This window comes from Malaya genurostris, chromosome 2, assembly GCF_030247185.1.
Source record: "Malaya genurostris strain Urasoe2022 chromosome 2, Malgen_1.1, whole genome shotgun sequence".
Lineage (NCBI taxonomy): Eukaryota > Metazoa > Arthropoda > Insecta > Diptera > Culicidae > Malaya > Malaya genurostris.
In genome coordinates, this window is record NC_080571.1 from 82,899,773 (window position 1) to 82,918,532 (window position 18,760).

General features: G+C 42.8%; 1 protein-coding gene across 2 annotated transcripts in view; it reads right to left on the reverse strand.

Moving 5' to 3' along the window:
- LOC131432403 (polyhomeotic-proximal chromatin protein-like) overlaps positions 1-18,760 on the reverse strand; it is a 102,328-nt gene that overhangs the window by 5,316 nt on the left and 78,252 nt on the right. Inside the window, exons 2-8 of one of the 2 annotated variants that reach the window (XM_058598645.1) lie at positions 17,301-18,150; positions 16,863-17,165; positions 16,378-16,789; positions 15,787-16,306; positions 15,573-15,717; positions 14,201-15,506; positions 2,438-3,178 (exon numbers count right to left, since the gene is read on the reverse strand). In XM_058598645.1, the coding sequence (XP_058454628.1) occupies positions 2,438-3,178; positions 14,201-15,506; positions 15,573-15,717; positions 15,787-16,306; positions 16,378-16,789; positions 16,863-17,165; positions 17,301-18,150 (4,277 nt within the window). Of the gene's footprint in view, positions 1-2,437; positions 3,179-14,200; positions 15,507-15,572; positions 15,718-15,786; positions 16,307-16,377; positions 16,793-16,862; positions 17,166-17,300; positions 18,151-18,760 lie in introns of both variants that reach the window. The other variant, XM_058598644.1, reaches the window with a different exon arrangement.

An 18,760-nucleotide genomic window follows, 5' to 3' on the forward strand; every position in this document is an offset into this window, starting at 1 on the left:
ATCTGAAGTTCTTAAGAAACTGACATTAAAGTCCTTAGACTTCGAAAGTAACTTAATTAATCTGCTAGCCTCGTTGAGACTAGAGACATTTGTGCAGAGGCTTTTCCAACCACTTCGCTCAGACGATCGAAGAGCATTTTTGTAAGCCCTTCGAGCCGACACGAATGCCTCCGACCCATCCCTGCGTCGGTGGTTCCAAGCTCTTCTGCATAGTTTCCTTAGTCTAGCAAGTTCAGCAATCCACCAAGGAGTTCCTCTAGTAGCTCGCACAATCCGAAGTGGACAAGCCTCTTCATATGCTGCAACTATGAGTGAGTTTGTCTCGTCGACAACATTTTCCAAATCAATTGGGGTTTCAATTGTTGGTTGGTACCCGTAAAATCTGGTCGCCAAGCCCTCTTCATATAGGTCCCAGTTTGTAGATTTGGGATTACGATATGTGATAATATCAAATTTAACGTTTGAATGTTCAAAGAATATGTACTTATGATCAGAAAACGAAGGTTCGAGCTCATCGGAGACGAATCAATTCACCAACTCATGCGCAATTCTATCAGAGCAGAGAGTTGCGTTCCAAACCTCCTCTCTTCAAGATCTCGCAAAAGTTGGACGATTTCCTGCATTGACTATGTGCAGGTTTGTACTGCTCACAAATTCCATCATATCAGAACCTCTCGAATTTATATCTGTGCTGCCCCAAATGATATGGTGAGCATTTATGTCACTACCGATTACAAGCGGTAAATCACTTTTGCAACAGTATGATACAACCTTTTTGAAGTCATCGCTTGGCGAAGGTTGGTTATGCGGCAAATATGCCGAACAATAGACATATTTTCTGTCTATGCCATCAATAGTCATATCAACTGTGACAGCACAAATATCCCGAGTTGTGAGCTTGAGAAACATCGAGAGCACTACTTGCAAGTATGCATGCTCGAGACATAATTATAATGTAAGGATTTTGTTAAATGTTTGATTCATTTAAATCCCACGAGTTGCGAAGAAAAAAGTCGTCCACTGTGCCAGAGCTTCGCTTAACACAGTAAGGGAAAACCCCAAGATATTCCGTTCACGACTGCATTGTTTAACCTCCTGCAGCCATTCAGTCCTCGGCACGGAAATACACATTGACTTAGGAGTTCCTATTTTTGTGGCCTTTTACGACATGGAACAGGAAACCAGTGGATCAATTCTTGGTAAAAAAATAATTCCGCCGGATGCCACACGGCTTACCTGTTTGGTGGACTTATACCAACGGTACAGGTGGACCGTAGCGTTATTCTTAGCCAGTTGGGAAACCGCTACCGACACTACACGGCTATCTAGGCTGCTCAGAGAGGGAAGTTGACATTGATGGATGCTTAACAGATTTTCACACACTCAGATTCAAATGATTGGTCATATGGTGCTATAAAAAATTTCTCTGTTTGATCCGACCTTCGGCTCTGGAATTACGGGGAAATAAGTGTTTGAAATTCATGTATAAAATCAGTTCCAACATAAATTATTTGGTACAGTAGGGTGTCAAGTTTCGAGGCAGTACCTATATTTTCGGCAAGCAGGATTATGTCTCACGAAAGGTTAAGGCAAACAAAGAATTCATGCGAACATAGTTTCACTTTATTCGCGCTCATATCTAATGCATATTTTCCCACATCACAAATTGGGAATTGTAGCTGAAAGTTGAAGCTACACAACGGTAGAAACAAATCTGGTAACATCCTAGGTGTTTCCAATCTTAACTAACTGCTCTTCGCTCTAAAGTCGTTTTATTTTCACAGTGATTGCATAGCCTTTCTATATAAGAGAGAGGCAATAACAAAATGCGACTGGTACTGATCGTAGCAAAGCGTGAAATCATCCAAACCACTGCGATCGTGATCAATGCTTGCTCTCTGTATTGTGTGAACTTCTTTTGTGTATTGATTTGGAGGTATTCACATGATGTCTTATTACCAACATGAGCAAAATCCTAAACGCTTTGACGTTTCACCGAAATCAACATTTCAATACTTTTCAAAAATAGCAGTTCCAAATCAATAACGTAACAACTTTGTATGGTACAGCCCAGACAGATAACGCCACATTTATCAGCCGACGTTTAGATTGGCAACATTTTAATGTCATATATCTCAAGCCAAGCCAAGCATTTAGTCAATTTTCCACTTGGCAAACGATTTAATGTCGCCACACTTCCGAACTCTTCTAAAGCACAGTTTGACACATTCAACCAGGCATGACAATTGCGAAACTGGTTTTTATTTTTCATTTTTTTTTCTTTTCGTAGTACCTCCTGGCACTGCATCCGCTCATTAGCCGCACGGTTTAGAATAGACCGGCGCCGCAAAATAAACTACTGGCGCGAAGGAACCGCCAAAGCTAAACAAACAAAGCACAGATAGTGAAAAAAAAAATCGGAAGCTTGAATACTTACTCGGCGGTTCGTCGTTGGTGTCCCAGTCGGGATAGCGCTGCCGCTGTACCGGAAATGGTTCGTTCGATTCCAGTATCACGAAACCCTCGATGACATGGGTCAGGATGCTCGGTTTGATCATGGCCTTCGGTAGGCCACCTTTGTCCGTTGTTCCGGTTTTGCTTTGCGGCAGTGTCCCAGTGCCGGTGCTGATGCTGTTGGTGTTGGTAGCGGTCGCCAATGTCGGAGTTGCACTGACCACGGTCGTAGTCGTGCCAGTAACCGAAGGTAACCCATTCGTGTTGATGATGCTGCCGGCTGATGTCGCGGTCACTGTTGCAACACCACCGGTCACACTGGTGTTGGTGGCTGACGAAGGTGCTGCTGTCGAAACCACCGAACCGCCACCACTGCTAGTGGTCGTCGTCGTTAGTGTAGTGGTGGTCGTCGCTGTTTGCGGTGTCGTTGTAGTGGTACTGACTGCACCTGCCGATTCATCCGAGGAAACAACAGCTGGTTGAGCCGCCGAAACCACTGGTGCTGGAGCTGATGATACGGTTGTTGTTGTTGCTGCTGCTGTTGTCTGTGAGATAGATACTGATGAACCTGTCGACGCTGCTGATGCTGCTACGGACGATGCCGGGATTGGAATCAACGGGGCTGCTGCTACTGGCGGAGACGACGAAGTGTCCATCGGCGTCGGAGCATTTAATTGCGCATCGGATGCGCTGTCCGCTGCGGCAGCAGTATTTTGCACTGAATCTACGAATGGTACAATGGTGAGAGCATTAGTGCTTACTTAGGCGTCGTCAACTCTAAACTAAACAGCAATATAATGAATCCCTCGGAGCGAGCCCCAAAGCGCACGGCGCAAAACCAATTTGCGCGTCCCGCAGGCAGCCAGAAGCGATAAATACTCGCCAACAACAAACGCACTCATCATCTCACTTCCGTACCATTCAGCGAGAAGAGCGGTGCCTTCCTCGGCCTGACTAGCTTCCACCCGTTATGTTCTTACCACTGACAATGAGGCGGTCAAACTCGCAAAATTTTGCAAATGATTACTGGTCCACCTCGCCTCGTGACGCGACACGACGCGATAGAGCGAAAGAGACAACGCGCGCACGGCTCTCGAGATACAAACAGCAGGCGAATTAATTTTACCGCACTCTGAGCACACACGAAATACAGAAAAGAAAAAAAAATGTAAAATAACATGCGAAACGAAAAGCGCAAAGCGACGGCCACCACAATATGTGGGAACACGCGGCGTCCAACGTGTATGACTCAACTGCGCGCAAAACGAAAAAAAAATGAACTGTTGCCTGCTTGCCTCTGGCTGCCTGCCGTCAAAGGTAAAACACGAGGGAAAAAACAGTCCCATCCACTATCTATCCACGGCTAAGCTGTACCAAGGGATACTAACTACTATCGCGAATACTCAAACTCACCGAAATGCACAGCACACGGATTTCGTTTCGCCCGCACACACAGCCACACACATGCTCCAGTTTCCTCGTTTTGTTGTATCGACCGGTCTTGATGGAGACGGACGGTCTATTGGCGTGGCCCAGGCCAGCGAAAACCTTTTGCAACATGGTTGCGCAAAGTTCACCCAATAATAAATCGACAAATCACCTGATGACGCAGTTGGCAAAACCACCCTCGCTTCGGGCTGAAGTGTTTTCTATTTTTAACCCCTATTCCAGTGACCACTTGCACCACCGGCACCGATCCAATGTGATTCCGATATGTCGGTCAAACGGTAATTAAAAACACCCGTAGTACTAATGATAGCTTCAAGCTCCCCCTCCCCCTCCCCGATCGCAATCGTAATCATAATCATCATGCCACATGTCTCTATCAGCTGCAATTCAAGCCGCCTCGTCCGAACCAATCGGTAGGGAAGGGGAACTACAAAAAAAAATATATTGACATGCAAATCTATATATTGAACATTCCATTCGAGGAAGAAAAATGAGAAACAGCCATTCAACGTCAAACGAAGTGGTACCAGTAGTCACATACATTCCCCGTTCGGCGAGGTCGAGTGTGTGTTATGCGCAGTGTCAAGCTCGATCCGGCGAAGGAACCGGTGGAACCGCGGACTGGGACTGGGACAGGGCACAGGTATGGTGGTATCGATATATCCGATAAGGTGATTCCGTGAAAAAAACCTTCGCAAATGACATGGTATAGGAATAATCGTAGCCTCGTTTCATTTTTTCTGCGTGTTGGTCTCGATGAGAAATAATTCAATTTGCAACAAAATCCATCGTCATCGGGTGTAAATCTGAACCGGTGATGTTAGCTTTACTATATTGACTGATTGAAAAACGTAGAGTCTGGGTTTCTATACACATACTTTTTGCTGTCAATAGAGACTATAAGACTGACCATAATCTCACATAATGAGCTAAATAAAAGCGGTCTGGCAACGATAGACTATTTTGTTTACAAATCCATTCACATTTAAATGAGTTTAATAAAAAAGGTAAACAATTCGCCGCAATAGCTGTCAAACTCGTGCTTTATTCGTCACGAACCTATGCGTTGCACCATGCAGTAAAACCGTTCTCGGCTTGGTTCTACCTAGTTTAGTTTTTTAGGAAGCAAGGCAATTGCAATGGCATTTTCGCTTGTGAAAACTGAAACTGAACCATAGTAAGGCTTCTTCGCGACTAAATCTGGACACTCCTGAATAAACATCTCCGGAAATACTTCATCAACGCTTAAAAAAATCGAAGACTAATGAACTTATGCCTGTTCTTTGTTTAAAATTAGTTTTTAGTGATATTATAAGCATTTTGATCAAAGATGGCGTCGAAAGAAAAGCAATTGTGTGCATAATTTTCGACCATCACTTTACTTTTCCTGATTTATTGATTCACCTTGACAACTCGTTTAATGTCACTAAGAAATATAAAAAACTTTCCAAGAGATCACATGTGCTTCGACTTTCTTACTAACTGTTAGATACACTTTTGAACGATTAGATGTATGAATAAAAGAAATGCAATTTCATTATGTTTTAGCGACTTTTTTCTATTTCACTGGGATAATGTCGCAATGAAAATCTGGATCTGTCAGAAAGAACATTGGCAAAACCGCTTGATTTTCCTGCAAGCACTGTCCATAACGTTCTTAAATCTTTCGACACACGTTTGACAACAGTCAGGAAGGCTGGGAGCGGAACAAAAACGGATCTCAGGAACCACTAGAAAACCGCAAAGGTGAAGCAAATATTCCAGAAGGACCAGATCTTTCAGTACGGACTGTGGCTAGAAAAATGAAAATTTCTCGTACTTTCAGGCATACTTCCAAGCAGCGGCAAGGTATAAAGTCGTTCAAGGAGAAAACACTGTACCGTACCGTACGGACTCGCAAGTTGCATCGCTAATATTTGATGAAGTTTTCCTGTGTGATAATGGACGATAAAACTTAAAGACTGTCCCAGAAAGTATGCACGCAACCAAAAACCGCTGCCATTTCGCAATGGTTCAGAATCTGTCAATTTTTATGTCTGCTTCCTGTTGTTTACACTCTTCTCTAACCACTTGTGCAGTTGTTTATTCGTTTTCATTAGTTTGTTTCGAAATACGTGGACTTTCAGCAGAACAACATCGAAAAATTGTGTATAAATGGTGCACAGAACGCGGACTGTCACTGAGAAAGATAGCAAAAATGGAAGGAGTAAGTGAAAAAGTCGTGCGAAATGCAATCAGGAAGTTCGGTTTGAGGATAAACCGAAAACGGGTCGAAAAAAAGGTCCTACTAACCCTCAGTTGGATAAACGTATACTGTAGGCGTTCGAGCAAAAGAAGGAGGTTTCAGTTCGGGATGTGGCCAAGAAAGTGGGTACTTCGAAGTCAAATGTTCTTCGTGCTAAAGAACGTTTGAATCTTCGAACATATAAGAAGCAGAAACAACCAAAACGTAGTTCGAAACAAGAAGCATCGATCAGGCCGAGGGTTCGAAAGCTGTACAATACGATTCTTGCTGGAAATTTGAACATGCAGTTCAATGGTCATAGACGACGAAACCTACGTGAAACTCAATTACAAATCCTTGCCGGGACCACAATATTATACGGTGCGAAAAGGGCAAGTGTTAAACCAGTCCGAGACATCGATTGAAGTCGAAAAATTTGGTAAGAAAGCTATGGTCTGGCAAGCAATATGTAGCTGCGGTAAGATTTCGAAACCCTTCATCACCACTGCTTCAATGAACAGCGAAATATACATCAAGGAATGTTTACAAAAACGACTTCTACCCATGATTCGAAGCCATAAGGAACCTGTTGTCTTCTGGCTAGATCTTGCTTCTTGCCACTACTCGAAATCAACGGTAGAATGGTATACTACCAAAAATGTCACTTTCGTCCCAAAAGACATGAATCCACCACATTGCCCACAACTTCGACCAATTGGGGAATTTTGGGCATTAACGAAGGCACATCTTAGGAAACATATCTCGGCAGCCGAAACCATTCAACAGTTCGAAAAAGATTGGAAAAAAATGTCAAAACTTGTCGCCAAGAAGTCTGTACGGAATTTAATAAGGAACGTTCGCAAAAAGGTGCGCCAGTTAGTCTACAATGGCTAAGTAGCTAATGTTGAGAAATGTTGTTGTAGTCTAATATTATCAGTATATCGAATAAAATTTGAATATCTAACACTTGTGAATTATTTACAGCGAAATCAAAGTGCGTCCATACTTTCTGGGACAGTCTTTATGTGCTGGAAGACATTAAACAGCTGCCTGACATGGATTTTTATACTACCATGCAACGGAACGGCGTAGAGGAGCATTTCAGTACTAAGAAAAAGGTCAAGTTTCCCAAAAAAAATATTGGGTTTGGCAGGCAAAACACAGTTGTGGTCGAGCAAAGCCAAAGCTTCGTCACTACCGGAACGGTAAACAAAGAAATATATCGGGGTGAATGCCTAAAAAAGCGATAGATACCATTCCCACGTAGCTATTCTGGCTTGATTTGGCATCTTGTCGCTACGCCAAAGATAAAGCGTAAGAAGTCCATGTTCTACCGAAAGAAGCGAATCCACATGAGTCGGTTACAGAGAAGTCTGCATCGACCCTAATGGCAGGAATGAACTCAATAGTTCGAAGTTTCTTTTTGCAGCCTAGACACCAAAATTCAGCTAGTTTTCAGTAATTTTTTTGCGGTTACCAACTGTAAGATATTAGTTTTACTGAACAATATGTAAAATTTATCCAACTTACAGTCATCTGTCAAACAAGTACTGAATATCGGTAAATCCCATGCAAAAACTACTGAACATTTACATTTTTATCATTTCTTTTGCTGAACTCAGTAAAAATTCTACCAATTCTCAGTAAATTGAATAAAAATAATGAATTTCCAAGCACCATCGCTGTATGTTTTGTGAAAATTCATATTTGTCAAATAACATCATTTCCGGAATGGAATGGAACTGAAATTGAAACGCTAACCGAAAGATATACGATCATTACTACTACGATCATTACTGCATTAGTACAACTTCGCAAATTATGACGTAATATTTGAGGATCATTCTGTAAATTTCACTGTACACTGAGGTCTCTTTTTACGCGGGGGATACATACCTCGCAAAAAAAACCGCGTAACTTCGGAAACCCGCGCAAAAAAACCTCCAAACTAATTAAAAAAAAATTGTTGATGCCAAATATCTTAGAAATGCATGCACTCTCAAAAAAACATTTTTTTGTGAAAATCGACTTTGGGACATAGAAAAATTTTGAGACTTCCAAAATCGAAAACTTTTTTTGATGACGAAAAAAACGGTGTAACTTCGGAAATCCGCGTAAAAAAAACCGCGTAGATTCGGAAATCCGCGTGAAAAAAGCCACGTAAAACGAAATCGCATTAAAAAAAATCGCGTAAAATGAGACCCCAGTGTACGTCGGTATTAAGTGATGAATAAGGCAGTAGAATTACGACAGATCGAAGCTCAATGTTACTCTATCGATCATTTAGCAAATCAAATTTTTACTGTACTTATTACCGAATGTTCCCGACATCTGTAAAAATAATGTTGTGTGTAGTTAAATATCAGTAATTTGTGTCAAGATGACTAATAATACAATATTAAATGAATAAAAAATGCATATTCAATTGAACTAACATCAGATTTGTTTTACTCGCAAATAAGCCTTACATACGAAATTATTGCTGATACTTTTGGTTTTGGGAATGTTGTCAGATACAGCTTGAACGTTGTCATAAAAAAACACTTAATAAATTATCGCCAAATGGAGGTTTTAGTAACAGGCTTAGAATAAAAATATTGTAGAAGAAATTGAAAATGAAGTTTTGTGTATTTCAATTGTTGATCTCTTCTTGGGCATTATTTGGGTACAATTAGCAGTTTTTTAGTTGAAACGATAAAAATAGTGCTTGCAAAAAAAAACTCTACCCTTTTTAAAATCGGTCTTAAGGATATATTGACCCCTTGTAAAAAATTGTGTTGTCTTACTGAAAACGTTTAATCAGTTTCATCCAAATTGCATTATGCAAAGTTTGATGAGTTGCTATTCTTTGCTGGAATTACTCAGCTGCAACAACTTTAGGATTGAAGGATTTTTTTATATTTTCACATCGGCCAAATTCGACAATGAATGAGGTTCTGAGTGGTAGAAACCGACTACATTTCTTATTGCTATCCCAAGAGGTTCTAAAATATGACAACCACAGTGTGATTCACATATTTACATTGTATCAGGCTGAAAACATATAATTAAATGACGACCAGAATTACCCAATGTAAAACAGAATTTAAAAAAAAAAACGAATCGACTAACGAATAAAATCATTATTTAACTACTCTAATAATCTACTAAACACTCAGACCCTGTTAATTAGTGAATTTCTTCACATTCGAGGGCTCATGAAAAATTATGAGAACTTCCTTCTTTTCTTATTTGTCCTTTTCAAAAGTAGTGTCACAAAAAGCTAACACATTAATTAATCGAATGTCTCTATTGAACCCTAGATGTATTTTCAATTACGGGCGCCATCTCTCGGTCAGACCGGTGACTTACTGATCGACGAGTTACGGGTTTGGTTAAATGCTGGTAAAAATTTGCTACTGGATGGATTGTGGTCCAACTAGTCTACCAAGCTTTTAAATTTATCATTCAGTTTTAAAATATTGCAACCCCAATAAAGTTATTGTGAATTTAAGGTAAACTGAGGTTTCAGAAGCTCTTCTACGGCAGTTCTCAGAAAACGAGCATTTCAAAGCAAAATGGCCTTAGGACAATGGGTCGCGTATAGATTTTGAATCGACCACGTGGCTCCCTCAATGCCCCTTTGCGTCTATGCGTTTGGCAACCTTGTTGAGTCGATTTCATTTCTCTTTTTGTTGAACGCTTCCAGAAAACTTAAGCGGATAAAATGGCTGTGTTTCACAGAAAAATGTAAGACTTAATCGAATCAAAACTAAATTATATAGACTTCAACATGGTAGATTTATGATATGAGCCTTGAAAGTCGAAATATTAACAATTAGAGACATGTCATTCAAAGCGTTGCAGTTTTCAGTAGTTCTAAAGTTCATTCTGGAAATCTCGCGAATTCGTAACTAAATTTCAAACATGTTTACAAGTTTTACACAAAAGTTGTTTTGATATATTCAATATAAGGAGTGTATCGAAAATAAGCTATCCACATACATTTGTGTTGTACGCATGTATTTGTGATGGTTTTTTATGCTCAGATCGCAGCATGCTGTGCGTTTGGCTGTCAGCTTTCGATTCTTTACTTGTTTGTGCGGTTGAAATTCTGCGTTTTCAAAATGTCGCGTATTGAAAAGGAAGTGGAAATTAAAGTTCTGGATACATGGCTAAGTGAGAAAGGGTATTATTATGCGAAAATTGGCGAAGCGGTTCGGAATTCATCATGCCAGTGTTAAAAACACAATTAATAAGTTTGGGGAACATTATTCTTAGGATGAGCTACCAGGATGAGGCAGAAAACCCGGTTCTTCCAACCCGAAACTGGACCAGAAAGTTGTAAATCTAATCATGAAGAACAAAGCAATGTCAATATGTGATTTTGTCAAAACAGCAGGAACGAGTGTCGGAATGGTCCAGCGTATCAAGAGGCGAAATCACCTAAAGACCTACAAGAGTCAGAAAGTCGGACCAAAGAGTAAAACAGAAGAAGCAAGCAGCAACAAGGGCCCGGAAATTGTATTCGAATCTTTTGCAGGGTCCGGATGCATGCGTTTTGATGGACGATGAGACTTATGTTAAAGAGGACTCAAAAACCCTTCCAGGTCCACAATACTTTACTGTCGTCGTTGGGGAGGATGTGAGCGATGCGGACAGGTCGATTCAAGTGGAGAAACTCGGTCGAAAGGTACTGGTATGGCAGGCAATATGTGCCTGTGGTTTGAAGTCAACAATTTTTTACACTACCAGAACTATAAATGCAGAAATCTATCGATCTGAGTGTTTCCAGGAGAGATTGCTGCCTTTATATAAGAAGCATAGTAGACACCATTTGCTATTCATATGAAAAACAAACATCATCATAGGTTCGGCGCATATAGGGACTAGACGTTTGATGTTTCGATTCAACTAATCATTGAACTGCTACTGACGGTGAACCGAGTTCATCGGGAGGTTCTATTTGAATGGTACATGAAAAATTATAAAACATTCCATCTTGAGTTTATCTTTGATTCATCACAGTTTCAAAGAAAATTTTATTTGAAACGGGAAAATATTAAAACTCTTACATTCTAAACGTACAGTCCTCAGTTCTTAAAAGATTGTGTAAATTCATTGTTGAACTTCAAATTCGCTATCATTTTGTTTGGAAATTTCAACCGCTTGAGATTTTTCTTAAATAGAGATTGAACTCATCATCGGTAGTTTGAATTGTAAATCTTATTCGGCAAAAAATTCCTTTTACTTTCGATTAATGTTATATTTAAATCATTCATAGATAGATTACAAATAAATTCGTTCGCCCCTCGTGCGTCTCTTGTGTTGAGAAATTTTTGACAGAGATTTGTTTACACTTCTAAAGAGAACAACTGGTGCAGGTTTGATCGAAGAAGTCGATCCAACCTCCGGTGAATCTCTGAACGGATGCGTAAGTTGTACTTTGACAACTCGACGTAACCACACACAAATTTTCGCTTGTAGTCCAGTGAAAAGAAAATCCATTGGACTATAAACAAACAAAAATATGGAAATCCTGAGTATGTAAAGGAACAAATAGACGTACGGAAAAACCGCAACCAAGGAACGTCAGCTGCGCAGCAAAAGTTGAAAAACGTTCAATCTAATCCCGGGTTTTCGATCGGAGATGTGGCCAGAAGGTACAACACCAATTTTCAAACGGTGCGAAACATGTTTGCCAGGGAAGAATAAAAAGGGTGATTTTTTTGCTGGTATGTTTTAGGCAACACTGTTTTCGGTGATCTGTCAATCATGTCTTGTGTCATTATTAAACTTGTTCAATTTGGTCTATAATTTAATCATGAATCGTCGTTCGGTCTATAATTTAATCATGAAGGGGCGCTGGCAAAGTTGGAGGAAGATACATTTTTAATCGAAAAATTGTGTTCATCGAAGAAGCTTATTTCAGTTTGAATGAATAAGTCAACAAGCAAAATTGCCGCATCTGGAGTGAAGACCAGCCGGAAGCATTGCAAGAGCTACCAATGCATCCCAAAAAAGTCACTGTTTGGTGTGGCATCATCGGGCCGTACTACTTCAAAAGCGACAATGGACGGAACGTTACCGTGAATGACGAGCGCTACCGTGTGATGATTGACGATTCATCTTTGACCCAAAATAGAAGCATTGGACACAGGTAGTTTCAACAAGACGGTGCCACATCCCACACGGCACGCGAAACAATGACCAAATTGAGAGCTGCCTACGGTGAACAGTTCATCTCACGCTTTGGGCCCGTCAATTCGCCGCTTAGATCGTGTTATTTAACACCTTTGGACTATTTCTTATGGGGCCATGTTAAGACTCATATCTACAAAGATAAACCAGCAACGATCGACGCACTGGAAGCTAATATTGAATCATTTTTTCGTGAAATACCGTCCGATAGAGTGTAAAGCTTGCTTCATTTAGAATTTGAACAAACTTTTGCTCATATTGTGGCGCTCCTGGTGGACGGATTTTGAAGTTATTGGCGCCCACGTGTCGGGAATTTTGTTAGCTTCACGTATGATTTTTGACATTCCACAAATCGACTGTACTTTGTAAACAATCAACATGGAAACCGAAAGAAGGGAAAAAATTGTGCACAGTTATTTGGAAAATCCATTGTGGTCTGCATCTAGGCTAGCTAAACAGCTGAAATTGCCCAGAAATAACGTATGGCGCGTTATCGAACGGTATAAGGAAACATTGACGACGATTCGGAAGCCTCAAGCCAATCGTCGGAGTGGAACTGTCGACCGGAAACTGCGTGGCAAGATTTTGAAGACGATTAAGAGGAATCCTAATCTGTCGGACCGTGATTTGGCCAGAAAATTCGGTGCTGCTCATAGTACCGTGAGGAGAACTCGACTCCGGGAAGAATCAAGTCGCATCGAGCTAGCAAACAGCTAAATCGGACCATAAAACAGAATAGTGTGGTAAAAATCTTACTTGGCAACGGCTCGGGGGGATGTTCCAGCCAAATTTAAATTCGTTTTCGCCGACAAATTTCAAAGAAAATTTAAACCTTAATCCATCCAACTGCCCCCAGTTCCGCCCTATTGAGAAATACTGGGCAATCATGAAGAAGAGACTCAAGGCGAAGGGAAAGGTTGTCAAAGACATCAATCAGATGACGACCTGGTGGAATAAGATAGCTAAAACGATGGACGAAGATGGTGTGCGCCGCCTAATGACCCGTGTTACAGGAAAAATTCGAGAATTCCTTCGAAACCGTGACGAATAATTTTATCCGTATTTTTTCTTAAAAGTATGAAGAAAACGCTACATTTGTATAAAAAAAGATATTGAATTCAATAATAAATAACTGAAATATAGACAATTGTCTTTGTTCCAATTCAATCTGAAGCAAGCTTTACGCCAAAATTGGAACTTGTGCATGGGCATTCTAAAGCGAAGCCGCGGCCAACATTTGCATGGAATCAAAACATTATATTATATTTATCGTTTCATCGATTCCAAAAAAGCTCTAATAAATTTTCTCAAATTTTTCGCGTTTTTTTTTAATCAAATCTTATACCTCTTAAAAAATTACCCTTTATAAAGCGTGCATATGAAGCTCTTTTTCGACCATGTTTTGACATCGATCGATGAAGAAGAATACATCAAACTCAATAAGTTAGATATCGCGATTGGACGTGGAGGTGTACCGAAAAGTGTGTTCGAGTTTTGGTGAATGCTTTGCAGTTGTGGTCTGAAAACGGAACCATTCGTCACGCTTACATCGAAAAATGTTTTAAATAGCATGTATTGCGTTCATCCTCAAGCTAAGAAACAAAGTCATCTTCTGGAGCGGCACTATTAAGGCATTCAAAGGGGACGTAATGAACAGGGAAAGTGGAAATGCCAACTGGCTGATATTACCCAAGCGCAGACAAAATTTCGGTTCTTTCTTGTCCTATTAAGGGACAACTTCCCCAATAACAGGCTCAAAAGATCTGGCTGTCGGAAGAAAATTAGTAATTGAGGGAACCGAAGATACTACTACGTTGGAAAAGCGGACCCAGTCGGAGCTAAACGTGAAGTCAAAAATTAACCCAAAAAATTCAAAACAAAAACAACACTCACCTTTACCGCTGGTGTCCATCGCAGTGCCCCTCGCCGTCGTGTCGGCACTGATGCCGCCCATCATCTTCGTCGGTGTTTGATGTCCCATCGATTTGTTCAGCTGTTCGACCGAGTTTGGAGTGCCAGCATTGGAACGGTTACCACCGGACTGTGTAGGGGTCATCGATGCGGCTCGCTGCATGGTTACCGTAAGTGTTGTTGGTACCCCGTTACCGATGGAGGTTGGTGATCCGACAACCATCGAATTACCGGTACCACCACCGGCAGCAGCTGCTGCAACGGCAGCGTTGGCAGCATTCATGCTTTCCAACATCTGTTGGTGCTGCAGTTGCTTCTGGGGAGTGGACAAATGTTGCAACTGAAGCATCGCTACACTGGCCGCTTTCAGATCCGCACTTTCCTTAGATGTCGTGGTGATGGAAGTTGACACTATCGGAGTTTGGTGCATCCCAGCGGAAGTCGTAGTGATCGAGTTGGACGAAACCGGAGTGGCCGTGATCGAGCTGGCGCCCATCATGGCAGCGGAAAGCGAAGTCATGGCGACCAGTGGGTTTTGCACATTTTGTTGCTGATGAACCGAAGTTGGAATGGTGGAAACCAGTATCTGGGACCCATGTTGTGCTCCGGTCGGTAGCTGTTGGGCAGTTTGTGTAGCATTCTGCTGCGTCTGCAGTTGGCCAGTTTGTCCCTGCTGGTGGATAGGAGAAATGGTCGTTCCATTACTGGATACTACGATCGGAGTGGAACCCATGCCGGCGATCGACACAACCGGAAGGATGGTCCGTTCGATTTGCAGTGTTTGAGATTGGGCGATGCTGGTGCGATCTCCTGCCTGGGGTACTTGATTGGTTATTATCATTTGAGTAGCTCCTTTGGAGTTTACATTTAGCCCTTGCTGTTGTTGTTGTTGTTGTTGCTGATGCTGCTGCTGCTGTTGTTGGTGGTGTTGCTGTTGTTGTTGTAAAATCGTGTCAGATGAAGTAACGTTAATCATTGAGATGCCAGATTGATTAGGCTGTGCTTGCTGCTGGAAGACAAACTGCTGCAGAATGTTACCCTGCTGTGGTCCAGCAGTCGTTTGGACCAGATGTGCTTGTTGGCCGGTGGCCGCTTGAGCACTAGCAACAATTTGATTTGCTTGATTCTGCTGGTTGGAGTGTTGCAGGAATTGCTGCTGCAGTTGTTGAATTTGCTGTTGCTGAGATTGCTGCTGCTGCTGTTGTTGCTGTTGATGTTGCTGCTGTTGTTGTTGAAGAGCATGTTGCTGTTGTTGTTGTTGCTGTTGAAGAGCAAGCTGCTGAATTGCCTAGCAAAAAAAAAAAAAAGTGTCAATGACAATTAATTTGACAACTGATCTTGATGACGGTCTTACCTGTTGCTGCAGCAACAGATGCTGTTGCTGTGGCTGCTGTTGGTGAGCAGTTTTGATTTGCTGTTGAAGATGCAACTGTTGCTGTTTGTCGTTGGTCATCATTGGCTGAATGTTTATCTGTCCTCCGGTGTTCATAAGAACCATCCTGATGAAATGATAAAATAGAGATAGATAAAAATGTTCATTTTCCAGTACAAACAAAAAGCCCACTCACTTTCCACCGGTTGTCACGACCTGCTGCATCTGTGCCTGTTGGCCAATTTTGTTCTGTGCCGTTGCCAGGTCAGTCGTTTTGATCTGCACCGGACCGGAAGGACGCACCGGTTGCTGTTTGGTACGGATTTTGCCTCCCTTCGCCAGTAGGTTCTGCTGTGCCTGAACGGTTTGCGTGGAAGCGGACGGACGAATCGGCGAGGTACCCTGGGGCAGTATTTGCGGTCTCTGAACCTGTTTGGGAGCAAGATTACCCACGGTTTTCTGCTGAAGAGTCGCTGTTTGTGGGGCAGTCGCAACACTGACTTGCTGTTGAGCATGTTGTACGTTTTGTTGTTGCTGCTGCTGTTGTTGTTGTTGTTGTTGCTGTTGCTGTTGATTAGCTTGAACTTGCTGATTTTGCTGTTGTTGAGTTTGCTGTTGCTGCTGTTGTTGTTGTTGTTGTTGTTGCTGCTGCTGCTGCTGTTGCTGTTGCGTCTGCTGAGGTTGCTGGGCAATTGTACATGGCAGTGTAAGAGTTTCTGAAAGTGGATGAAACGGAAAATATTTCAGCACATGAATTACTCCATCAATTGAACTCCCAACAACTTACGATTGTGAGCCTGATTGGCGGCCTGTTGCAGAGTTTGCTGCGGACTGGGCTGAATGAACATATTACTGCTTCCGTCAGGGCCGGTACCGCGGAAGATGATCGGATTGGAAGCAAGAATTTGCGGCTGCAACCCGTTCGTCGTCCAGAACTGACTCATCTGCCACGGAGCGGCAAACTGCATTTGCTGGGCACCCTGCTGCTGCAGCGGACTGAGCAACTGGGCAGTTGGCATCGTACCCTGGGACACCTGGACGCACTGCTGACCGGCAGCTTGCTGTTGAGTCAATGTGGTTACGCTTTGCTGTTGTCCGGCCGCCGAGATGCTGGTTCCAATTTTCTGCAGTTGAACTTTCTGTCCGGTGGCTCCGGCTGCAGCAGCCGCGGCAGCAACCGTCAGCTGCTTCTGAACATCCTGCTGGTGGGAAAGGCGATTAATTGCCTAGGTTCGATTTGTGGTTATCGCAAGCCAAGCTAAGGTTACTTACGGGACTGAAGAGCAGCGTCTGCGATTGACTCGATGGAATGGTTGGTAAGGCGTACGCTCCACTGAAATTACCGGCACCAGCTCCAATTACCTGTTTACCCTGGGTCGTCAGCATCTGAGGTGTTCCTTGGAAGGGTTTGGAAGCAATCAGCTGGATCTGCTGCTGTCCTCCGATGCTCGGGTGGATCACTAGCTGCTGGGAACCGTACAGTTGTTGAAGGTATGGATTTTGGATCGGTTGCTGAAGAACTTGGACGCGTCCATGCTGCCAATCGGCGGAGAGCTGCTGACCAGCAGCCATTGCCTGAAGAGGGGACATTGTGTTAATATGAGCCGATTGTTGCTGTTGTTGTTGCATGGTTTGAGTGTTTTGCGTATGGTGAGGACTCTGTTCAGGAGCCCCACCACCACCAGCCTCTAAGACCTGCATTTGTTGCACCTGTTGTTGCTGCTGCTGTTGCTGATCCAGACCACCGCCGGCATTCGTTTGCTGTTGCTGCGGCGGATTGTACTCCTGCTTGACCTGAATCGTCGCAGCACCGGCAGTGAAGGCCTGCTGGAACTGCTGGAACTGCTGGAATTGCTGTAACTGATCCTGGGACAGCTGCAGGGGCACCGTGGTTTGCTGTGCCACCTGCGCCGGACTCTGTGACTTCTCCAGCGTAGGATTTGGTAGATCGTACTTCTCGTCAAAAGTGATGCCCGCTTTTTGGGCAAGAGTTTCCAAACACTTGAGCGGACGTTCGCCGGTTCCCGTTGAGCTACCGGTTGTGCTCGATGTGGTTGTAGTTGCGCTGCTACTGGAAGCCGCTACCGACGTCGGGAATGGACGAATCGAACGCAGATGCGATACCGTCGAAGGACTGCCGCCGCTGTTGCTAGTGACCGTGTGCGGCGATAGTTGCGAGGGTGCTGTCGATGCAGCCGCCGGAGATTGGGCTCCGGTTTTGATTAGTCTGGCACCGCCTTGTTGCGCTTCCGGTTGGGGGTTACGCAACAGTTCGATCTTCACCACGGACGACTGCCGCTGTTGGATGTTCGAGTTGTCCTTGAGAGGATGCGGTGCGCCCTGCTGTGGATGCTGCTGATGCGGATGTTGCTGTTGCTGTTGATGTTGCAACCCTGGATGCGATTGCTGATGCTGCTGTTGCTGTTGCTGATGGTGGTGATGATTATGATGATGGTGATGATTGACAGTCTGATGATTGTTGTTGCTGCTGCTGTTATTATTGTTATTGTTGTTTAGCTTCTCTTCCTCTTGCTTCTGCAAATTATTGTAATGCTCCGACCTGTAGAAAAAGGAAACGAAAGTGATGGGTATTAGAAAATGTGGAAATCGTGGCATTAGAAAAAATCATGAAATTCGTTCCACATCTATTTCTAATCACATCCTACATTTTCCTACAATTGAAACAATAGAAATTTTGAGTACAGTTTTATGATATAGGTACCAAACCGAAGTTTATCTTTGATTTGTACGACATGAGCCAACTCTCCACAACAAGACCTCCAGAAGGGTGTGTAAACTAAGTGCACACAAGCTCCTATCTCATGTCGTCCCGTGAACCTAACTATGCTTCGTCATCATTTGTTCATTCATAGCTATTCATAATTCAGTCTTTCGAAATGGCTTCTAATTTTACGCTGCATGTGAAAAGGGATCAGAGTAATATCACCGAAAGCCCAAAATCCGTTTCGCCGGAAAAGGTCATTTCACCGGAAAGGTGATTCCACCGAATCTCAATCCTAGAATCAGATGTGTATCAACCGAAAGAAATCTCTCTATCCGAACTGCTGTCGTTCATTCGGATTTAATTTAGGCAATGAAATTTGCTTTGGGTAAACCGGATGAAACAAATAAATGCGAACAGATGTTTCAGATTCATCTGTCAGGAACCG